Source organism: Halichoeres trimaculatus, unplaced genomic scaffold (assembly GCF_033239565.1).
Source record: "Halichoeres trimaculatus isolate MK-OKI-2021-1 unplaced genomic scaffold, fHalTri1.1 fHalTri1_scaffold_12, whole genome shotgun sequence".
Classification (NCBI taxonomy): Eukaryota; Metazoa; Chordata; class Actinopteri; order Labriformes; family Labridae; genus Halichoeres; species Halichoeres trimaculatus.
Window position 1 is genome coordinate 23,098,466 of NW_027437190.1, and position 21,569 is coordinate 23,120,034.

General features: G+C 43.6%; 3 protein-coding genes across 4 annotated transcripts; all 3 read left to right on the forward strand.

Moving 5' to 3' along the window:
* The first annotated feature begins 3,119 nt into the window (after window positions 1–3,119).
* On the forward strand, window positions 3,120–7,801 carry il11a (interleukin 11a). The gene is made up of 5 exons (XM_074684344.1): window positions 3,120–3,126; window positions 3,876–4,033; window positions 6,871–6,966; window positions 7,108–7,269; window positions 7,388–7,801. Exons 1-5 carry the CDS (start codon window positions 3,120–3,122, stop codon window positions 7,565–7,567), a joined length of 603 nt encoding a protein of 200 aa, XP_074540445.1. The 3' UTR covers window positions 7,568–7,801.
* Window positions 7,802–9,347: 1,546 nt separating this feature from the next.
* On the forward strand, window positions 9,348–16,649 carry znf628 (zinc finger protein 628). 2 transcript variants are annotated; one of them, XM_074684337.1, is made up of 9 exons: window positions 9,348–9,506; window positions 9,947–10,483; window positions 11,011–11,083; window positions 11,189–12,124; window positions 12,542–12,712; window positions 12,800–13,133; window positions 13,296–13,450; window positions 13,981–14,223; window positions 14,336–16,649. In XM_074684337.1, the coding sequence occupies exons 2-9, from the start codon at window positions 10,098–10,100 to the stop codon at window positions 16,343–16,345; spliced, it is 4,308 nt and encodes a 1,435-aa protein (XP_074540438.1). In that variant the 5' UTR covers window positions 9,348–9,506; window positions 9,947–10,097; the 3' UTR covers window positions 16,346–16,649. The 2 variants fall into 2 exon arrangements, with proteins under 2 accessions (XP_074540438.1, XP_074540439.1); XM_074684338.1 differs by having other exon boundaries at window positions 10,096–10,483.
* Window positions 16,650–16,870: 221 nt separating this feature from the next.
* nat14 (N-acetyltransferase 14 (GCN5-related, putative)) lies at window positions 16,871–19,699 on the forward strand. The gene is made up of 4 exons (XM_074683963.1): window positions 16,871–16,999; window positions 17,511–17,632; window positions 17,739–18,044; window positions 18,139–19,699. The coding sequence occupies exons 2-4, from the start codon at window positions 17,552–17,554 to the stop codon at window positions 18,574–18,576; spliced, it is 825 nt and encodes a 274-aa protein (XP_074540064.1). The 5' UTR covers window positions 16,871–16,999; window positions 17,511–17,551; the 3' UTR covers window positions 18,577–19,699.
* Window positions 19,700–21,569: the final 1,870 nt, after the last annotated feature.

Here is a 21,569-nt window from a genome sequence, read left to right on the forward strand (position 1 = left end):
CGGTGTCATACTGTGCGGGTGATCATTGCTGGCGGATGGCCTAACAGAAGACTATATGCTTCAGAACCACCCAGGAGACCCCCATCATGAGACGCAGCCCAGAGAGGGAATGAGGGAGAGTGACTAACTTCACTTTTTCTTTTCTTCTCTCCCCAGCTGTGTCTTCAAACGGCCCTTTGATGTGGGAAATTAAAAAGAGCGAGTGTGTCAATATCTCCCTACGTCCAACCGCACTCATCTATTTCCTCTCCCTCTGCTCCTTAGCTCCTCCTCACCAGGCTTTTCTTCTCTACAGTTGACCCGAGAAAACAGAGTATGACCCCTTTTAACCACAACAAGCCTGCCACCCACTTGCTGCCACCAGGCTCTCACCGTTTGGAGGAGTGTTTGTTTGTCTGTGTAGGCCCACCACTGGACTGGCAACTCTGTGTGTATATGGGTATGAGTGTGCGCATACAAGACCTACCACTAATTATTTTCTAGCCACAGCATGAGTGTATGTCTGTGAATGAGGGTCTTCTAATCTCACACCCAGGTTTAAAAAACACTTTCTTTCCTCTTGCTGATCTCTGCCTCTTTCTCTCTTTGTGTGTTTGTGACTGTAGCCATGTCTCTCCATCCAAGTGCAGCAGAAATTTCAATACCAAATTCAGGGCACTTCCAGAAAAATATATATTTTTTTACCATCCATGGTGCATTTATTGATGGTTTAACCTAGGTAGGCCTCGCATGGAACTGATGTTCTAGTTAAAACTGAATAATTGAATTTCCCTTTGGGATTAATAAAGTATTTCTATCTATCTATCTATCTATCTATCTATCTATCTATCTATCTATCTATCTATCTATCTATCTATCTATCTATCTATCTATCTATCTATCTATCTATCTATCTATCAAAATGATGCAGTAGAAAATAGCACAATATGATAACCCCATTTGAAAGCAACTGGCATCTTGCAAAAGTAAAAGTCTTTTTGTATCTGATCTGGGGGGGCTCAGACCTGCTGAATCATACAGTAGGAACAAAATGGAGCAGGGCAATGTGAGTTGACTTGAATTGAAACACATCAGATCTGGTATCATGACATATAACGGAGATAGCTCTGGTGTGCTTTGGCCATAAGTTGGCACTTGAGTCTCCTCAAGTGGACGCTCAGTGTCCACACGCAGCAGACTTCAAATTGGCGCCAGGGCTCAACAAAGAAGAAAACAATTGAAAAACACGAGTTGAAGTTTGCACTGAACTTTCAATGACTTTCAAAGCCAACAGATATGCCTGTGTTCCTTGTATTTTGATATTTTTCAACTAAAATCATGTTTACTGCAGTCAGCTGTCCTTTGCTTTATTAGGTAAATTTTGTCAGATTTGTTTTTTAGTGTTTTGGCAGAACCTGTGAATACAAATGAAAAAACAGGTGGCTGGAAATGAACCTCCTGACCTCCCTTTGATGTACAGTATGTTTACAGTATGATGCATCAACTGTCCCTGTGTGATCACTGGAAACTCATTCTTGCCCTTTGCAGTTGTAGGCCATGCTTTACTGCACCTGACAGAGTGTTTCCAGACTGCCCCACACTACAAGTGTGTATTTTTGTGTGTGTAAAAAAGAGAGTGTGAGGAATCATGTTGTACAGTAGGCTGTAATGTTTCTGCATGTGTCCTAGTGTGTTTCTGAGCTAGAAAGTGACTTTTGGGTGGTTTATTGGAGCCCAATGTTTTTCTATGACACTAGAGTGTGTGTGTGTGTGTGTGTGTGTGTGTGTGTGTGTGTGTGTGTGTGTGTGTGTGTGTGTGTGTGTGTGTGTGTGTGTGTGTGTGTGTGTGCATGGTGAGTGTGTCTGCTGAGTGTGTGTGTGTGTGCATGGTGAGTGTGTCTGCTGCGCTGACCCCTTCAATCACCCCCTACACCTAGAGCATACGTCTGTGTTAATGTCCTGTGGTGTGTGTATGTGTGTGTCCACTCACTGTTTCTATGCAACACTTTCAGAGGCCCCTTCTGGTCTGGACAACACCTCTCTCCTGCTCCTATCCGTCCCTCACTCCTCACTCTTTCCTTCACCCTGGAGAGGGAGAGAAGAAGTGAAAAAAAGAGGAGGTGGGTGGGGGGGTGCAGTGGAAATAACAGGCTGCTGTCTCAGAAGGGGCTCTGAAAAAAGAGCAAGGGGTGAGAAAAGGAGGGAGAGAAAAGGTGTTTGCTGTGAGTATTAGCTATAATACAGGGAATGTAGCTTGTGTAGTCCAAAGAGCCCAGCTATAAATTAAAACACACATGCAAGAAACACACTTTTTGTGACACAAAACACCAGCCAGGGCAGGCCAAACAAGAGGCTCTAAAAAGATACATGGTTACATGAGATATGCTGATACACAGGAAAACAATGGGCTTTTTTAAAGGTCTGCAGTGATAGAGAGAAAGAGAGGGGAAGAGATTTGGAGATGGAAAGATAAAAAAGAGGGAGATGGGACTGATTGGCGCAGGTAGCGGGATGCGAGATAGCAGGCAGGACGAGAGAAAGTGATAGAGGAAAGAAAAAAAACAACGGAACATTTTTTTAAAGTTTCGCAAAGAGAGACAGGCAGCAGGGAGGGGAGGAGGAAAGAGAGGGGGAGCGCAGAGAGAGGCAGAGCGTGTGTCTGTGTGTGTGTGTGTGTGTGTTTTTATGAATGAAGTGAGTCACTGCCGATGTGTCATAGGCCCGACGTCTTTATAAAGGAAGTTTTAAACAAGCCTAAACACTTCACTGCGCGAAAAATTTGGACTTACCACACTCGCATCCCTCTCTGCACTGCTGTTGCCTCCTCTCTCCCTCTTCCTCTCCAAACTTAGTGTCTCTCTGCCTTCAGCTCTCCATAAAGACTACAAAGGCTCATCTCAAACTTTGCTACAGACAGAAAGTTTGACGATATTGACTTCTTTTTCTCTTGCTCTCTTCTCGTGAGTGTTTCAGGCATCAGTGTGCCCTGTCTCATTCATCCTCTCCTCTCCTGACAACTTTCCTCGTCACTCTGACTGACGAAGAAGAAACCGGAGCACGTGACAATTTCCGGAGTTCAACTTATTTATTAATTTTCCATTTATTTATCTACTTTTTTTTTCCTTTGGACCCGAAACAATATGAAATGTAAGTATTTGTTTATTTTCATGCTTTTTATCTTCAATATGTAATGGGCTATTGCTTTGACAGATGTTTTTCTTTTGAAAATGCAAAAATCGTATTTGTTTGTAACGTTTGAAAGCTGTCATATAAATATAACATGGAATTCTTTTAACCTACTAATTGAAAGTTTAAACTCCAAAGTCTTCTTACTTAACTTGATTTTCAGCTTGAATGCAGTTTATGCAACTTTTAGAGTTAACACAAGGACAGCAGGCTCAGATGCTCCTGTAGTGTTATTTTGGCTCTGATTCTTGTGGTTCACCTGTAATTATCAAGCATTCATCATTTCAACACCGCTGTGGTTCCCTTTTAATACTTAGTCTACCTTGTATTTGAACTTGAAAGGGGAAGAATGAATGAGCTTACTGTTAGAGAGTTGACTTGGCTGCCTCTATATAATTTATACCACCAGCTCACCTACCTATCCAGTTGCAGGTGTGACAATCAGCAGCATTCATTTCGTTGCTTATGGTGAAGGAGTGACGCTCATATTCAGTGTCAAAGCCTGGATTTTTTAATGATTTAATTGTTTGTATTCAGCTTGTGAAAACATGACTGACATTGGATGCCTCAGCCAAGTCTGAAGCTATTGTTTATGTTATGGTGCGATGTCTTTCCCCCAGGCTGACAGCGGTGGCTTGAGGTCATTATCATTATGGCGGGATGACAGCGCCTTTCCACTAATTGCTTCCGTTTTGTTCTTCCCCCTGCAGTGCTGCTCGACTCCTCCTCCTCACTACTCTTCTCCCTGCTATTGGCCCAGCTGCCTGTGTTCACGTCGGCCTCTCCTGTGCCCATGCGGCGGCCTTCTGACATGGATAAACTGTCCAATCAGACCAAAAATCTAATGAAGCTTACACAAGAACTGCTGGTAAGTAAGGGCGACGTCACTGTGATTAGCAATCTTAGTTATTAATGAGGGGATGCTGATGAGGCCTTTGCTAACTGAATCATTAGTGTGAGAGAAAAAGAGGATGCTCGTCATTGATTGACCTTTCTTTAACCGGATTTTGATGTTACCTTTCATTTAGGTAACATTACACTGACTTGCTTAGATCACTGTCTTGGAAAGTTCTCTTGGCTCAACTATGCTACGTTTGCTCAGGCCTCAGTTTGACATAAGCTGCTTTCATTGATGACAGACTGGCTGGAGGCCATCTGCATACTTAGATCAGGGCACCAGAAGCCCCAGGGGGAGATTTGACTGAGTGATCTCACTTTTAATCCAAACTAGACTCGGAAGGGAGGGAGGGGAGGTCTGACTCAGCAACCTTTTGGTCTGCCTGGTCACCTGACTGCTAGCAGAGGTAGTAGAAAGGTTTTTGGCAAGGATTGTGCCTTTTTCATTATAGTGAAGATTACATTTTAAGTTAATGTTATGGGGGGGTCACTTAAGGGAGATGATGTGCATAAGTGTTTTAGGGCGTTAAAGAAACAAATCCACTCGCTAACTCAGGTCAGTAAATCCTATCAGAAGAAATTAAGTATAAATCAACCACATACTACAGCCAAACTGCTAAACATGTCTTTCACATGGCTATTTCATAAAAACCACATATTGTGCTGCTGCCAGACAAGTGAGGATGGACTTTCTTATGAAATTTGAATTTACTTGTACTGATACCTTTTGCCCTAAATCTTACTCAAAACTCAATCAAAGAACTAGGCAAGAAAGAACTTTAGGTCCAAGTAGTGACTGTGCATCCACACCATATTGTAACAGGTGAAAAGAAAGCGAGATTTTATCGCAGCATCTTTGGTTACACATGACCAATCCAGATTCTATTTTTGCATTATGCAAATCTTAAAACTCTTTTGTTCAGAAGATAAAATCAAAAATAGCCACATACTCTCTCTAGTCTCAGCCAGGAGATAATGGTCAAATGTACTATGTGTGAGTTTGTGTGTGTGAGAGATTGTGTGTGTGTGCGCCTGTGCCTTGTTTAAAACAATATTAAAGACCTTTGTGCAGCAGTAGCATAACCTTAGAACTAGATGTGTTTAAACCAACATTATCAAAGACTGTCTGGGACAGTATTAGACAGTGTTTCAAAACATGGTAGATGTATTTTTAATTTATTTTTCCATACTGTGTGGATTTCCACTAAAGAGAGGTCAAAATTAGGAAAGATAAATAGAATAGGAATCCGTGGAAAGTCCCTGCAAAAAAGCAGTGAAACTGATGCTTTAAAGAGAGACACACGTGTGTGTCTGTCTGTTTGCACACACATAGGTCTGTGTAAGTTTTCCGAAGCCAGTTTGTATATGTGTGTGTGTGTGTGTGTGTGTGTGTGTGTGTGTTTGTGTGTGTGTGTGTGTGTGTGTGTGTGTGTGTGTGTGTGTGTGTGTGTGTGTGTGTGTGTGTGTGTGTGTGTGCGTTTACATGCATACAGTATCTGTGCAATGTGTGGACGTTTCTGTGTATGCATTTTTGTGGCTGTGTGTTGTGTGCATTGAGGGCTCTGTAAATAGTCATGGTTGCGAAGCTGGGGTGTTTAGTGTTTTACCTTTAGTCACCACAGCAAAGTGACTTGATAAAAATCAAAAAGATTTATCACATTCCAGTATTTGCATTCAGGAAGAAAAAAGGCTGGATGCTGAGTTCTGTCGGGTGAGGTCATGATCTATGATGGAGAGAGCGAGAAAAGAAAGGATAAGAGGGAGAATTAAAGGCTGAGAAAGATGGAGCAAAAACCACAAGAGATGAAGAGATCAGAGGGCCGACTAGATGACAAGCCAGCGGTGTATTTGTGTGCATACATGCACATGTGCACGTGTTGCGTGTGCTTGTGCACCTGGTGTGAGAGGGAGAGAGGGAGAAGAGAGGATCAGAGAAAGGAGAGAGTAAAGGAGGAATAGGACAGAGGGGACAAGAGCTATGGAGACAAAACAATCAACCACAAACATACGGAAGCTCCTAGAAAGGCTGATGGTGAGACGCAGGAAGACAAAGCAGTACATTTATTGCAAAAAAAATAACACAAACAACTGGAGATAAAACAGTGCAAGGAACACACTGAATAACAGGTTAAGGAAGCATTAAGAACACAAAACCAGTTACACGAAACATTCGTCAACACTTAATGTTCTAATGCTGTTATGTTCCTCTACTGATTGGACATGACGCACGCCACATCAGTCATCTTCCTTTAACCCCTTTCATTACTGAATCTGGCATACCACTTTAAATCTCAATTGTACTACTGATGAGCACAGCTGCAAGCTTCACATCCTGCAGTCAGGTTGTTTGTCCCCCTCTGGTGGCTGTAATGAGCAATACATCTGCTGTCTGGACATAGTTTACAACACACAACTCTGGCTGGGCAGTGGTACTGCGTCATTCTGTCTTTTTATAGCTGTGACCCTGGAGTTTCCCTACAGTCTTGTGTTGTCTGTTGTGCACCCTGAGCTTTCTTAGTCATTGCATATGTTGTTATCCTCACTCCCTGTAGAAAACATCCTGTGGGTTCAGGTCATTTGCTCTCATTGTTGACATTTGGGGTGGCTGAATGTGGGTGAACTCACACTGACCCGACCAACCGCACTCCCTTTAGTGAGAGCTACTGTCTCTAAGCACTGGAAACAGTCATCCAATCGAGGTGCTGCACTAATACTTTCCTTGTGTTGCCGTGACTTGTCTCAGGATGAGTAAAAATGTGTTGATGCAAATTACTGACGGGCTGTTCTGTGTCTCGTTTTCTCTTTCAGAGGGAGCACGCTTTTGACTCAGACGTGGAGCCACACAGGTTCAGGTCTCTGCCAGAAATGAGCAACAGATCAGCCAGTGACCTCAACAATCTTGAGGTAATGCTCTGATAATGTAACTGTGTAAATATGTTTGTGTGTGTAATTGTGTGTGCTTGCTGTCTAGTCTGTTTCTAGCCATACTGTTACATCTTGCCACACCCGTGCTGAGTCTCTAAAGTATGTCTGTGTATATTCCAGCTGAAGCCCACACTCTCTCAGCTGCATTCTGACCTGAAGCTGTACGAGCACCACTTTGAGTGGCTCAACAAAGTCTCAAAAAAGCACCACCACCCTGCTGTGCCGAAACTGGTGGAGATGATCAGAGAAATGAAAAATCTCATCGTCATGCTGCACCGTCAGGTAAAGAGCTAAACTCTAACATCTAACTCCCAATCATGCAATGATCCACAAGTCTAAAGTAATAATAATGTGATGAATTGTTTTTAATTTGTTTGTCCTCCTGTCTTTTAACATACAGATGCTGAGAGTTGAAGCACCCAGGTCAACCCCAGCAACGCCATCCCTTCCCCCTCACCTGCCCTATCAATTTGATGTCCTGCAGTCTAGCCATGAACTTCTTCAACACTTCAAGCTCTTCTGCGACTGGGCGTATCGAGCATTCCTCACTCTTAAGCCCAAAGCCTCAGCAGTGCAATGATGACTGGAACTCATTCATCCTTTTCCTTACAACTGCTGGAAAGCAGAGCCAGTGAGGATACAGAGAGTCCAGACAAAAAGGAATCAGGACTATGTCAGTGTGCACTGTAGTCAATAGCATGCCTTAATCGGCCTGAACATCAACCAATGATGCGTGTGCTGAAGAATGTGTCTTTCCATTAGAGCCAATAAGGATGCACTACACTGCAGCCAGTTAAAACCATTAAAGCAGACTGCCAGTTTGACTACAATGATCACACAATGTTTCCCTGAACTCTCCTCTAAAGGCCTTGCTTAAGGCCATGTTATTTATGTATTTATTTATTTATTATTTTTAGTAATTTATTTAATTTTATTTATTTAAAGTTGTAATGTTTCACCTTTTCCTTTTATCTGTATTTACGTGAATTTATATGCCCATGTCTCTAATTTTCCTTTTTGTCTTGTGTATCACTGACCCTCAAGAAAAAGTAGCACTTCCTGAACCTATAGCTCTGATTTTTTTTCTTTTGGTGTATATTGATTTAACCTACTTTGCATTTGTGTACTTCTCTAGCAGATACTTCTTCCAGTAGATGTAGCAAACATTTAAGAATGCCAAGGCTGTCACTATCCATCACTGAACAGTGTCCTTTAAGCAAACATCTTAGAAGATGTACATGTTATCTTCTTAATGTTAAAATGTGCCATGTCTTAATGTATCAATTGATAGTGTATGACTTTAATTTGCATTTAAATATATCTAAAAAACAAAGAGTAGCCAATGAAAAGTGATAACTTTCTTTTGTAACAGAGTTCCTATTTTAAATGCGTGTTTGTTTGTTTTACTTTTCTTTCTTTTAGTTTTTACTCTTTTCCATTCTGCATGAGGAGGCATATTTAATGTTGTGGTAAAGTTGAATGAATGTGCCCTGTTGTTGAGCACTGATGGACCTGTTTAGATTCTTTGCACAAACCCATTGAAATTAGCCTCTTAGATGGGTGAGATGGCTAATTTTGAACCTGTGCTTTTGGGTAGAAAAGGTTGTTTTATTTTGAGTCCACCACCCAAAGCCTTAAAATACTATGTATTGTGACACTATGTTCTGTACAGGTGTACATAAGTGTACAAGAATGTAAATTGTTGTATACAGTGCTTTTGTGTATTATGTTGTTTTCTACAATATAATATAGACTACCAATTTTATCACTATTAATTTTTGGTCATTCCTATTCTAGTATTTTTTACATTATTGACTATTTATTTAAGACACTTGGTGGAACTATTTATTTTTGTGTTGGTGGAGCAAGACTCCTATCTTTTTGTACTTTTATACAGTTTTTATCTTTATTTACTATTATTATACCATTATGTTAAATTATTTTTGTTACATCAAGATGCCTCTTCCACACACTGATTGGCCTCAATGTGAAATATGTGCCTTGGTGAAATAAATACTACAGAATGTGCACAATGGATATGAGTTTATCTTTGAAAGAGATATTTTAATCCATCCAGCAACCAAAACCAGAATTAGGGCAGTCACAAACCGGTACTACGTTACCCAGAAGTCAATGCGTCAAAGTCAGGGCAGGGACGGTAGAAACCAAACTCTTGGTTGAGGAGAATGATTAAAAAACTTTTTGCAATCCCACGGTCTACAAAAAACCTGAAACGCTTACCGTTACAGAGCACGTTTAAGAATTGCTTCTGATCTGTGGTTTGAGGTATCGGTTTGAGGACATCAATCAGTCTGTTGAAGGTTGCAGCCAATGGTACTCCCTCATCTATTCTAGCTACGGCCAATCACCGTCGCCGTTCTTGGTAGGCGGCATCGGGTGGAGAAGTGCTGTTAGTTTGTGCTGTGTTTATTGTTAAGGTTGTGTGGATTAGCACTGCGGTACCCAGTCTCTTTCCATAATATCAACAATATAACTTAAAGATGAGGTAAAGATACTCGGTGAGTACTGCTTTCGCCTGTATTAATGCTCATCCTTATTCTCCAGTTTAACGAAGCTGTGCAGTGTTGGTGAGAACAGATTAGCTCTAAATGAGGGCCAGTAGCTGCTTTTGTTGATAATGTAATGACTGATATTCCGTGTGTGTGTCTCCAATTGGCCTGCAACGTTTGCCGGTTCGTGTATGCACTTACAGAGAAGTTGAAAATGTGACTTAGCTGAAGGCTGCGCGTGTGTGTGTCGCTAGTAAGCACCGCACTGCGGGGACGGACAGAACCGGACTGACGGCCAGAGGAAAGACAGCAGGGAGGGGGGCGGGGGAGACAAGCTTCATAAGGTGGAAGGGGTGGGGGGGGGATTTAAAGGGACATTCTTAATAGGAGTCTTAATAGTAGTTACCAAGTTATAATGCTGTATTTATTTCCATTTCGTTTTATGTTAGACCCGTTCTGAGATGACAGCTGGCATCTCCAGTTGAATGCATGGAAGCACTTCATGAGACATTATGAACAAAGATGAAAGAAAAACCATGATCCTGCACCAGAACTGATTCACAACTGCTGCTAAGGAATTCCCTCATCTGTTCTTCAGTGATGGCCAACTCTGTGGCCTTAGTGGTCCAAGCAGATCTCTTGCCACCTCAGTCAACCACCTCCCTCTCTCCCTTCCCGTCCCTCCTCGGGTCGGGAGAGGATGCCGAGGATGAAGGGGACAGAGGTGAGCTGGCAGAAGGTGACAAGGGAGTGGTGGAGGGTGGAGAAGAGGTGGTCCTGGACATGGTGTCTTCGTCCGTGTCAGTGCCAGCCCAGCAGACGGAGCAGTCAGATCATCCCTTCCAGTGTATGGACTGTGGGAAGAGCTTCAGGTGGTCGTCCAGACTGACGCATCATCAGCGGAGCCACAACAATGAAAGGCCATACCGCTGCACCCTCTGCCCAAAGGCCTTCAAGGGTTCCTCTGCACTGCTGTACCACCAACGGTATTCATGATACAACAGTGATCCATGTCCTTCTGATTGTAACTAGAACCCAACCATTTCATCAGTCTGTTGAGTTGCTGAAAGGACTGAACACAGTCGTGTCAATGTTGCTGCAGATGCTTTCCAGAAGGGACAGATATGAAAAATTTTAAAGAACATAACTGAGAAAATAAAACTCATGCTTATATAAAAATGGTGCCACAGCTAGGTTTTCCTATGAAAGCCCACTATTATTTTACAGTTTACATATGTAAGAAATCTGTACCTTTACAAAGTCATAGTGGTATATTAGTAACAAAGTTCTTTATTTCAGCTCTTAAAATTCACTGTACTGGCTACCATGTTTGAACTATGACCCAACAACCCCTAAAAGTTGTCATTTGTATTGGTTGATAAATCCCTGCCTAGCCAGGCTGTAATGACTTTAAAAAAAGAACTTAGGTGAAAAGTTTTACAACATATTCTAATACTGGTAATATATGACGTCTTCAATCACACACATATTTTTGCCATCTTTTGTTTTGCAGGTCTCATTCAGGAGAGAAGCCTTATAAGTGTCAGGACTGTGGTAAAGCCTTTAAACGCTCCTCTCTGCTCCAGGTGAGAAGTCAAAAAAAGTTGTTCCACAAAGTCAGATTTTTGGGGGGGAATGGAAATGCGCATAAACAAGACAGATTTCACATCCTGTTCTGTGCCTTTCTGTAGGTCCATCAGAGTGTCCACACTGGAGTGCGCACCTTTTTGTGCCCCTATTGCCCCCTGACCTTTAAATGGAGTTCTCATTACCAGTATCACCTGCGCCAGCACACTGGAGAATGTCCGTACCCCTGCGACACTTGTCCAAAGGCCTTCAAGAACTCAAGTAGTCTGCGGAGACACAAAAATGTCCACCTTGGTCTCAAGCCTTACACCTGCTCAGTGTGCAACAAATCCTTCACCCAGTCCACCAACCTGAGGCAGCACATGAGAATACACACAGGTGAGAGGCCATACATCTGCAGTGAATGTGGACGCAGCTTCACACATTCATCCAACCTGGCCCTGCACAAGAACTCACACACCAACCTCAACACAGGAGGGAAAGAGGGAAAGAGGGGGGGCGATCCAAGTAAGGGGAATGAGATAGTGGAGGTGGTGGTAGGGACAGAGGAAGTGACTTCGTCCATGTTGACGGACATGGTGGGATTTGTAAGTCAGGAAGGAAGTGATGGAGTCGGGGTGGGGATGGAAGAAGTGTTCCTGTCAACCACCTCATCTGGTCAAAATCCAAGCCTTCTCCCCCAGCTCACCCTCACCTCATCTGGGGAGAATGCATGTGCATCCAGGGCCATCGGGACAGAGGTCCACCTGAGCACAGACACTGGGGCCAGTGTGCTGCTGTACAGCTGTGGCAGCTGCAGCCACACATTTGGCACACGGACAGAGCTGGAGGAGCACCAGGCCATCCATATGACTCCAGGAGAACACAGGGCCAGTGCAGAGGCAGGGCCTGGGGCAGGGATGGAAGTTGGAGATGGACTGGTGGCGGGGCACCTGCTAGCTGATTTTGAGGAGGTGGTGGAGACAACAACAGTGGCTGAAAATGGACACACTACAGAGGTGCTCCTGGGGCTTGCAGAGGAAACAGATGGAAGCAGTGCAGTAAGTAAAGATGCTTTAAACTCTAGATCAAAGATACCATGGTCTGGGAAAAATGGAATAAAGTGAACCTGTTCCGCTTCTATGTCAAATTTCAAAAATGGTATGATTGGTTAAGAAAAAAAACAAAATAAAGAGAAAGACCCTCTAAAATGACATAGCTAGGAATCACATTGTGATGCTTAAAAAATAAAAGTGAAAAAAGTAACGGAACGTGTGTATTCAACTGAACTGTTCATGTGTGAACTAAAATTACAGTTCTAAAGAATTTCAGTAATGTCTTGTCAAAGATATTGCCTTCTCTCGGTTATATAATTTCAGTTGATCTGAAAAGGTTTTTCCAACCCATCAAAGTTCTTAAAATTTATCTGAGGAGATGTTTTGTTTTGATATGCATGACTTCCTTCTGTTTTTCCTCAGAATGTAGGCACCACCCAGGCTCAGTTTGACCTGCTGCAGAGCTTTACCGAGGTGACTCAGAGCTCAGAGATCGTTCAGCCAGAGGCCAGAACCACATGGGCAGGGCTGTCATGTGGCTATTGCAATAAGACCTTCAAGACCAGTGGAGGCCTTAACAGACATGTTTCACTGGTGAGAACGACTCTACTGTCATTATTGTGAATACAAACTGAGATCTTTTGTATTTTGATCACTTTTCCTCTTTTTTTTTCTGTGCAGATGCACTCTCTCTCATCACAATCTCGCTCCCAGTTCAGCTGCTCCGCCTGTGACCGCTCATTCCCTCTTCTCTCTTCCCTCCTCACACATCAACACTCCCACACTCCTGAGCAAAGACTCCTGGCTGAGGCAGAGGCTGAGATAGTGTGCCCTCCTTCCCTTTCCCTGTCGCTCCCCCTGCCCTCTTCTCCCAGCCAGGCAGACAAGCAGCAGGAGGGCCAGAGAGAAATCCATGTTGACATCATCGCCATCAGCGAGGAGCAAGAGGAACAGCCTTCAAAACCAACTAAGGCTCCCAAAAAGACGGGTGCCAGCAAGGGTGCTCCTGCTGGAGGTAGACAATATCACAACACTGTCTTTAACATGGCAACAGAAGATATTTGTCCATTGAGCTGTAACTATGAGCAAAGCATTATCCTTGTCTTTTCACATTAAATGACTTGATATGTACTTGCTTTTATATACGATTTATTATTTCTCCCATGCCTAAATACAGAGAGGCCATACCGCTGCTCAGAATGTGGAAAAGCCTTCAAAGGTTCATCAGGGCTCAAGTACCACATGAGGGATCACACAGGGGAAAGGCCCTACCGCTGCACTGAGTGTGGAAAGAGCTTCAAGAGGTCATCACTGCTTTCAATCCATCAGAGGGTAAGACTCATTCTCTCCTCTGTTGCAAGAAGTTAACACACAAGTTCATTTTCCAGATGAGAAATCTCTCATTTGGGATCTTAATTTTACGATTTGTGTCACCTTAGGATTTATGATTTCTCTAGTTCACAGGGATTGCAGCTGTGTCGAGTGGTTCACACCCTGCTGATGAATACAATCTACAACAGATGAATCTAGAAAGCAATAAAAAGTCAATAGAACGTGATAACACTTTGAGGTTTAAACCCTCTTGTGACTTAGTGGCTGATGTCTCACAATACTTCAGCTATAACTTTTGATTGCAACTTTCAAACACTTCCCTGCTTGAAAGCCATGAGCTGTAATTAAACAAATGTACAGGAAATATATTTCACCACACTTCCAAGTATTTTTTTCTGCAGTGAACATTTGCAAAATTGTATCTTAATATCAAATAACAACCACAAAGTGCTGTGAAGATAGTTATTGGTTTGGTGCTGATGTATTAATACAGCTGTGTAAAGCATATTTTCCACTCCTGCCATATTCAGGTTCACACAGGCGTCCGGGCATTCCAGTGCCCTCACTGCCCTCTCACTTTCAAATGGAGCTCACACTACCAGTACCATTTGCGGCAGCACACAGGTGAGAGGCCGTATGTGTGCAAGGAGTGTGGCAAGTCCTTTAAAAACACCAGCTGCTTGAGAAGACACAGCCAGATGCACTCTGGGTTGCGTCCTCATACCTGCTCCATTTGCTCAAAGTCTTTCTCGCAGACGTCAAACCTCAAACAGGTCAGTGCATCCTGTGTTGATTCATCGTTTTTTGGTCTCTTATTGCAAATTATATGTTTTATCTAATAATCCAATAATCATTTCCTATTTCTCATTGTTGTTCTGTGAGCAGCATGAGCGCACCCATTCTGGTGAGAGACCCTTCCAGTGCACCCACTGCAATAAAAGCTTTACACACTCCTCCAATCTCCAGCTCCACCTTCGCACACACTCCTCAAGCAAGGACTTTAAATGTCCATACTGCTCGAAGGAGTTCGTCATGCACTCCTACCTGCAGAGGCACATTCGCACTCATGGCACCAGTGTCCCCCTGCCCTGCCCTAATGGTGGAGGTAGCGATGGAGTGACTGTGAAAGCCAGTGTTGGAGGAGTAACAACCACCACGACCCTGCTCAACCCCATCACCCTGGAAGCCTCAGGAAACCACGGCAGCCTGATTGTGTCCCAGCCAGCACTTAATATCCCTCTCAACACCTCCCAGAACTACTTCATGATTCAAACAGTTAGCGGTCTGCAGCTCATTCCTCTGTCATCCCCTCCACCAGCCCCTCCACCACCGCCTCCTCCACCGCCACTCCCTCTATCCCAACCCCAGAATTTCTTCCTTGTGCAGTGCCCCTCTAACAACAGTGGCCAGTCCAGTTTAATTCTGGTTCCTACAGCGAACAACCCCCTCCCGGCTCCAGAGCCCCAAACCCTCCCTGTGCTTCAGACTATCCAAACACTCCAACCTGTCCTAAATCAAACTCAGACCCAGATCCCCCAGATGCAGACAATATCCCAGCAACAGCAGCAGACTAGGATCATAATCACCAACAATAATAACAACGCAAACACTCATGTTGCCACACCAACACACAGTCTCATATCTAACTCCTTATTAACCAGGCCCATATTAGGGAAAAGCACTCGGACTGCGCGGGGCAGACGGGGGCGCAAACCTAAAGCTACTTTGCAGAAATCTGCATTAGCACAGGTCAGTGAGGCTGCAGGTGCTCAGTCAGGAACTAATTGTAACAATGTCACACAGACTGTGAGTGCTGCTAACACTGCAACAGAGTCACAACCATCATCATCTTCTCCTCTGTCCGTAACTTGCACTACTGTCCCAATCCTCCCATTGTCCACCCCTGAAGCCCCAACAGTGGACACCTCAGGACCCCCATCAACTCTTACACCAACAACAACAACTACTACAGTTTCACCTCCTGTCCTTGATACTCTGGAAAGTAAACCTCATTCCTCTGTGGAGCAAATAAGGACAGAAGAGACTGTGGCAGGGGAACGGTTTGTGTTGTGTTTTGACAATGAGGGGCAAGCAAAGGAGGGGATGGGTTTGGAAGAGGGTGGGCAATCATATGTGCTACAGTTTCAAGGGGATGCATCAGGAGAAGGAGTGGATGGAGGAATGGGTGGGGATGGGGAATCACTTGTGCTGCAGTTCAAGACAAATGGGCAAGGTGAGGGAGAGAAGGGGGTAGACAAGGGAGGGATGATGTCACTCTTGCATGAATGGGGCGGGGAAAAGCATGTAAAGCCACAGACAGGGGACAGCAGCCAGAGTGAGTCTTATGTCCTGCGATTTCATTCGGAGGCACAGGAGAGCAGCCGCTCCAGTGCTGCCTTCGACCAGGGCCAAGAAACCAGCCTGCAGATTTCCTGCAGACCCACCCAAAGTTTGGTGCCTCTTGATGGGCAGGAGGTGGTGTTTGAACTTGGGAGTGAGGCCAAGATGGAGCAGGACACTGAGGAGGGTATGCAGATGATAGCTCTGATTGAAGGTGAAGGGGGAATGGTAGGAGAAGACGGACCAGGATGCAATACTGCACATGCTGAGGGTGCTGAAGGTAGAGGGGCCATGGACCGTTTATTTCAGCTGGAAGGTGGAGAGGAAATTGTTATAATTGAAGTCAGCACTAGTGGCTTAAGAGAAGGGAGACTGGAGAGAGGAGGGGATGGGGAGATCCCACAAAGTAGTGAAGTGAAATATGACAATGCAACAGCAGATGCCAAGGAAAAGTCAGTGAGTTCAGCAGACAATACAGAGACAGAGACTTCAGCTGAAGAAACAAGCAAAGATGGACCTGTACCCAACTCGAAAGAGGTGAAGTTCTCCAGCTAAAACCCCTTTGTGATATGGAAGAAGACACTCTGAGAGAGACTGTCTCACCATCTGTGGGCTCAGTGTTAGCACTTTAGTCAAGCCAAGTTCTCCTTGTACTGAGGGAGAACATACAGGTATATGTGTTGTGATCCCATGGTGCCACATACTAGAAATGTTATACATTTAAATAGGGTATACATGGACCTTGAAAAATTCTTGAATATACTGGTTGAAATGATACTGTTATTTGCAGTTTGTTTATCAAGTAAATACATTTTTTGTGAATATGACTATTGTACATAGCCTGCTTTCTTGACATTGTCAAAAATAAATAGTAATTATAAATAAATATCTTAATACCTTTCTTCACTCCATTTCCTGCTTTATTTTTCCTTCAAACTTAGTCTTTTCATAAAAAACTCTCACAGGTCGTTACATCCTACCGCAGTTTACGCTGTAAAGTTGCGTTGGCCAGTCACGTACCCCTTTGCGCAGTGCGGGCTTTACGTACGCAAACGGCGTAAATGAGGGCGTTGATAACGTACAACGGGACGTAAAACGGAGCAGATTGGTGTTCAGAATGACACTTCTACGCAGAAGTCCCATTTGTTGCCATTCAATCAAATGTGCATTGAGAAGAGCCTGAATGGACTTCGTGTAAAAAACGAAAAGGTGGGCATTTTTTTATTTGATGTATTTTCCGTTTTAACGGTAACAGCTTATGCGGAATAGCGCTGACGGTAAGCAGTGGTGGGGGGTTTAGAGCAGGGGCAACGTGATCTAGATATGTTTGGAGAGACCGCTATACTTTGCAATAACCATATATGGTTTGAATTAGATCTTTTCGCTTTTTCCATCACGGTCATCGTAAAAACGTTCAAATGAAACTAAAGTCGTGTGTTATCCAAGTAAACAATGACGGTGACACAAGCGTACTAAAAATCCTCCATAATCCCCATCTGTCTTTGGAGTCAGCGTGGGAGTGATGTTACATTGCAACTGCTTGCTCACTGTTTGCTACTGCATTGCATAATATAATCATTGGAAATATACTGACCCATTTACCTGAAATGTGCCGGTCTTCAACCGTTCCAGTTATCTGCATGACTGGTGGACAAAGATCCCTATAGAAGTATACTCTCACATGTCAACTTTATGTTTATGTTTTCTTAATGTGTTTTAGGCGTGCTGTGCACACTGTCGATGAGAATATAAAGCTTAAACATGGTGAGGCTAGAGCTGGATCAGGTGGTGTTGAGGAGAATGAAGGAGGATGATATAGAGATGGTCAAAGCCCTCATCAAGGTTTGTACAGTGTATATAGGTCAGGACTAAGACCTCTTTTGTCCTTGTGAGGATTATACTGACATGTTTTTTTCTTTTCATTCTGCTTGAAATAATGTCTCCACAGGAGGGCTGTGAGGGTGCAGAAAACCGTCTCATCCTCCATATCCTCACCCGTCCACTCTGTCTCTTCATCCTGGCTGTTTTCTCTTCAATCCTGCGCTGCCTAGTCCATTCTTTCATCCTGGCACTTGCTATTCCTGTCTTCCTGCTGATTGTCTATCTAAAGATCACCATGCCACGGTCTACTGGGGTTCTGGGCAGCAGCCGCCCATACTGGGATTATGTGGGTAGCAGCTACAGAGGGACACAAAATGAAACACTGCAGAATCCCTACTGCAGAATAAGTGGCAAGACACCAGTGACTAAAAAGGTTAGTCTGCTTTTTAGAGAGAAATTTAAGTCTTTTTTCACTGAGTTCTGGTGGCTAATCAGTTGCAGGGGAAACTCTTGTTCCTTTTTCTCAGCCAAGACGCAGAATCGGACTCAAAGACAAAGAGGTGTCAACAGAGAAGATCACGCCTGAGAGGGAGCAGGCAGCAGGGCAGGTCTGGGTAGCAGAATGCGAGGGGGAGATTGTTGGCTGCATCTTCCAGGAAAGTGAGGCTCGACCAAACATCAGGAGGATCTGCAGGTTGGTGACAGGCTGCTGGTACCGCAGAGAGGGCTTAGCCAGGCTGCTTGTCCAGAGTCTGGAGCAGAGAGAGAGGGAGAGGGACGCAATCCGAATGTACGCACACCTACCCTACCCTTCAAAAGTAGCGGAGGTCTTTTTCAGGAAGCTGGGCTATGTACAGTTTGGAGAAGGGCCCGATGGTGAAGATGACGAAGAGATGAAGCTGGAGACACCAGAGAGAGGCTTTTTGGGACACCCTCTTACAAAGGTGTTTTACAAAGACCTGTGATTGGTTAGTGACAGACTTGTGGAGAAAAAGTGGTGGAGAAATGCCTAAAACAAAGGAAGGCATGTGCAAACTGTTAGTCTCTGCTGAAAGTGTCTTCACTGCAACATGCTTGAGTTTATGTTTGAAATAAGTATTTACTGAATATGTGTTATTTATACCAGTATTTTAATACAGCATTTTTATGTTGGAGCTTTCTGTTTGTTTCAGGTTTTACCTTTGAATTAAAAAGGTACTATCTCCTATTTTTTTGTTATTTAAAGTTTAGAACTTGACATTACAGCCATGCTTTCCTCTCATCATTTGTAAATTATTAAAACATTTATGTTAAAAGTGTGTTTTTTAAGCATGTGTATGTGCTGTTCTATTCTTAAATAATCTACCACAGTATATTTTGTGACTGTGTGTGTGGGAGGGGGTGCTTTTTTGTTAAGGTGTTTGCCTATAAACTAAGCATACAGATGTGTAGGAGGAAGTACACTTACTGTATAGGAAGTATGTGTGGTTTATGTGAATCTGCAGAATTTTCTGCTTTCATCTCTCTGCGCCGTTGGCTGCTGTTGCACTAATTCAAGTACAGTATGTGAGTTTGCACATACACACTGCTACCTCACTTTGCTTTGTGTTTCTTGCGCTTTGATTTTTTTTTCTTTTTGGCCATTTGTTTGTTATATTTAATCAAATTCTCCATTTTAACACAGCTTATGATGATCATTTTTTATTTATTATTCATCAATCGGTAATAAATGAATGACAATTTTGAAACCAGTTCTTTATTATCATTCCTTTATGCCCTAATGAGAATTATAAATTTAGAATTGTCAAATGTCAGGGTTGTTTTATTTCATCTCAAATTAACCCTTATTTGGACTTTTCATTGGGTTTCAAATGTGATCTGCAATGCAAGCTTTTAACACATTAAATGTGCATCGCTATTCTGACTCATAAAGTGTGTGGTTTTCAGGTGAATGGCAGTTTATGTGACTAAGCACACAGCCTCAGTCTGAGGCTAACCTTACTATGGTTAGCAGCCCTCGTGCTCTCGTTGCGCATCTACCCCCTGTTAACCTCAGACGGTGTCAGTATAGCCTGCCACAGACAAACACCACAGGATGTTTGTACAATGTTAATGTGTGTGGGAAAGAGGCATATCTCACCTGATCTTAAGACAAATAAAGGCCTCCACTTTACTGCAAACTCTTAATCATACGAGCTGTAGTGGAAAATCACTGTCCTTTAATTTACTCTGATGAAAAGCTGAGACACCCAGCAACATAACAGTGTTGTAACATGCACAAGTAAGTGTGTGGTCAGGCCATTTTCACCTTGTGAAAGCTGTTTTTTAACTTGTGACACTTTTTGGTCATCGTCAGGTTTTTCTTCATGTCTTTCAAAGAGCAGACACCTGTTAGCTGGGCCTCTACCCGCCTGATCTGTAGCTATTATTGTTGTCAGGAAACAGATGTGAGTTCACACACTGGAAAGAAAGTCTGTTTGTGACTGTGGTCTTGTGTGTCTGCACGGTATGGCGGTGTGTGAGTGTTTGTGTGCGCGTGTGCAGGGTGTGGGCGGGTGGGTTTCGGAAAGTATGACTTGGCATTTCCTACACCCGGTTTCTGCCCCTGACTACGGGTTAAATGCACTAAGACTTCTGGACATACTCCACAACACACGCACGCACACACACACACACAGACTGTGCACGAGTGGAGTGGTAGTGCACGTGAGCGTTCGTGTGTGACTGTGAGATGACCTTGGCCAACTGTGGTCAAATCCAGAGAGAGGGGTGGGAAGTGGTTACATATAGTTTGGCATTCAATCAGCCTCCTGAAGCCGAGAAAAGACAGGACAGGATCAAATGTGCAGAGACATTAGGCTTTGTGCACCGTCAGAGTAATGCAATATGATGTGAGGTCGCTGAGAGCATGCTCACGGGCACACACACACACACATGAATCATTTTAAATGTTGGGGAACCACACAATCATAGGATATATTAGATAAATTTGTTCCAGATGATGTAAAACATATAGACTGTGTTAATGACATGCTCATGCAGATGTCTAGCACTCACATACACACGCAGATGAGCTCCGAAAACAGCTACCCTGGGAACGGTGAATTCCCCAAACCACAGAGTGCATGAGAGGGTGAGGGGAGTCATGGGAAAGCAGGATGGCTGCATGCATCGCCACTGGGTAAGTAGGCTGGGCCTGAGCTAAAAGAGAAAGAGCAAAGAAGAGAAGAAAGCAGAATAATACACATCCCGATTCTGCACGGATGGATGACAGCATCTGATGGTTCAAAGGCTTATGAGTGAGATTTATCCACACACACGCTGTGGTCGGTCAGCCGGCTGGATGGTCAAGCAGACACGTAGGGTGAGGGAGGTCGATTACAGTTCTGCTTCCAGACTGACACAGTTTGGGAAAACCCAGATCAGAGAAAGAAGTAGGTGTCAGGGCCTTCAGAGTCAGGCAACGCCTGTGTCTCCACCAGAACTCAGGGGCCCTGGAGGAGGTGGTTGGACTAGTTAGGTGGAAAGGTTGAATAGCAGGAGGAGTCAGTGGGGATCCCATTGTTGATTAAGGTGAGGAAGTATCTGGAAGTTTTTATTTTTATGATCTGGGAAAAACAAAGTGAAGGTCGTCTGTGACTGGATCAGACTCAAGTGTTTGGAAAGTTCCAGCCATTTGGCTCCGTTTATTGACGTCTGTGAAAACCTCTTGAGGTTGCAAATCACGTCAAATGCTTGTCCTCTCATGTGTGGTCACTTGGATAATTTAGTGAAACATTTTTTGTTGTACTCTGCCTTCACAATTAAATTTCTAAGTGCATGGAAAAACACAATGATTTTGCTTGAAACATAATGAAAACCTTTGTTTAAAAAAAACACTTCATGCCATTCACAATAAGTTGGCAAATGAGTAATTCATTTCTAGCTTTGTTATGTAGCAATACAACCTAATCAACTCTGTCGCTTTTTCAAAACGCCC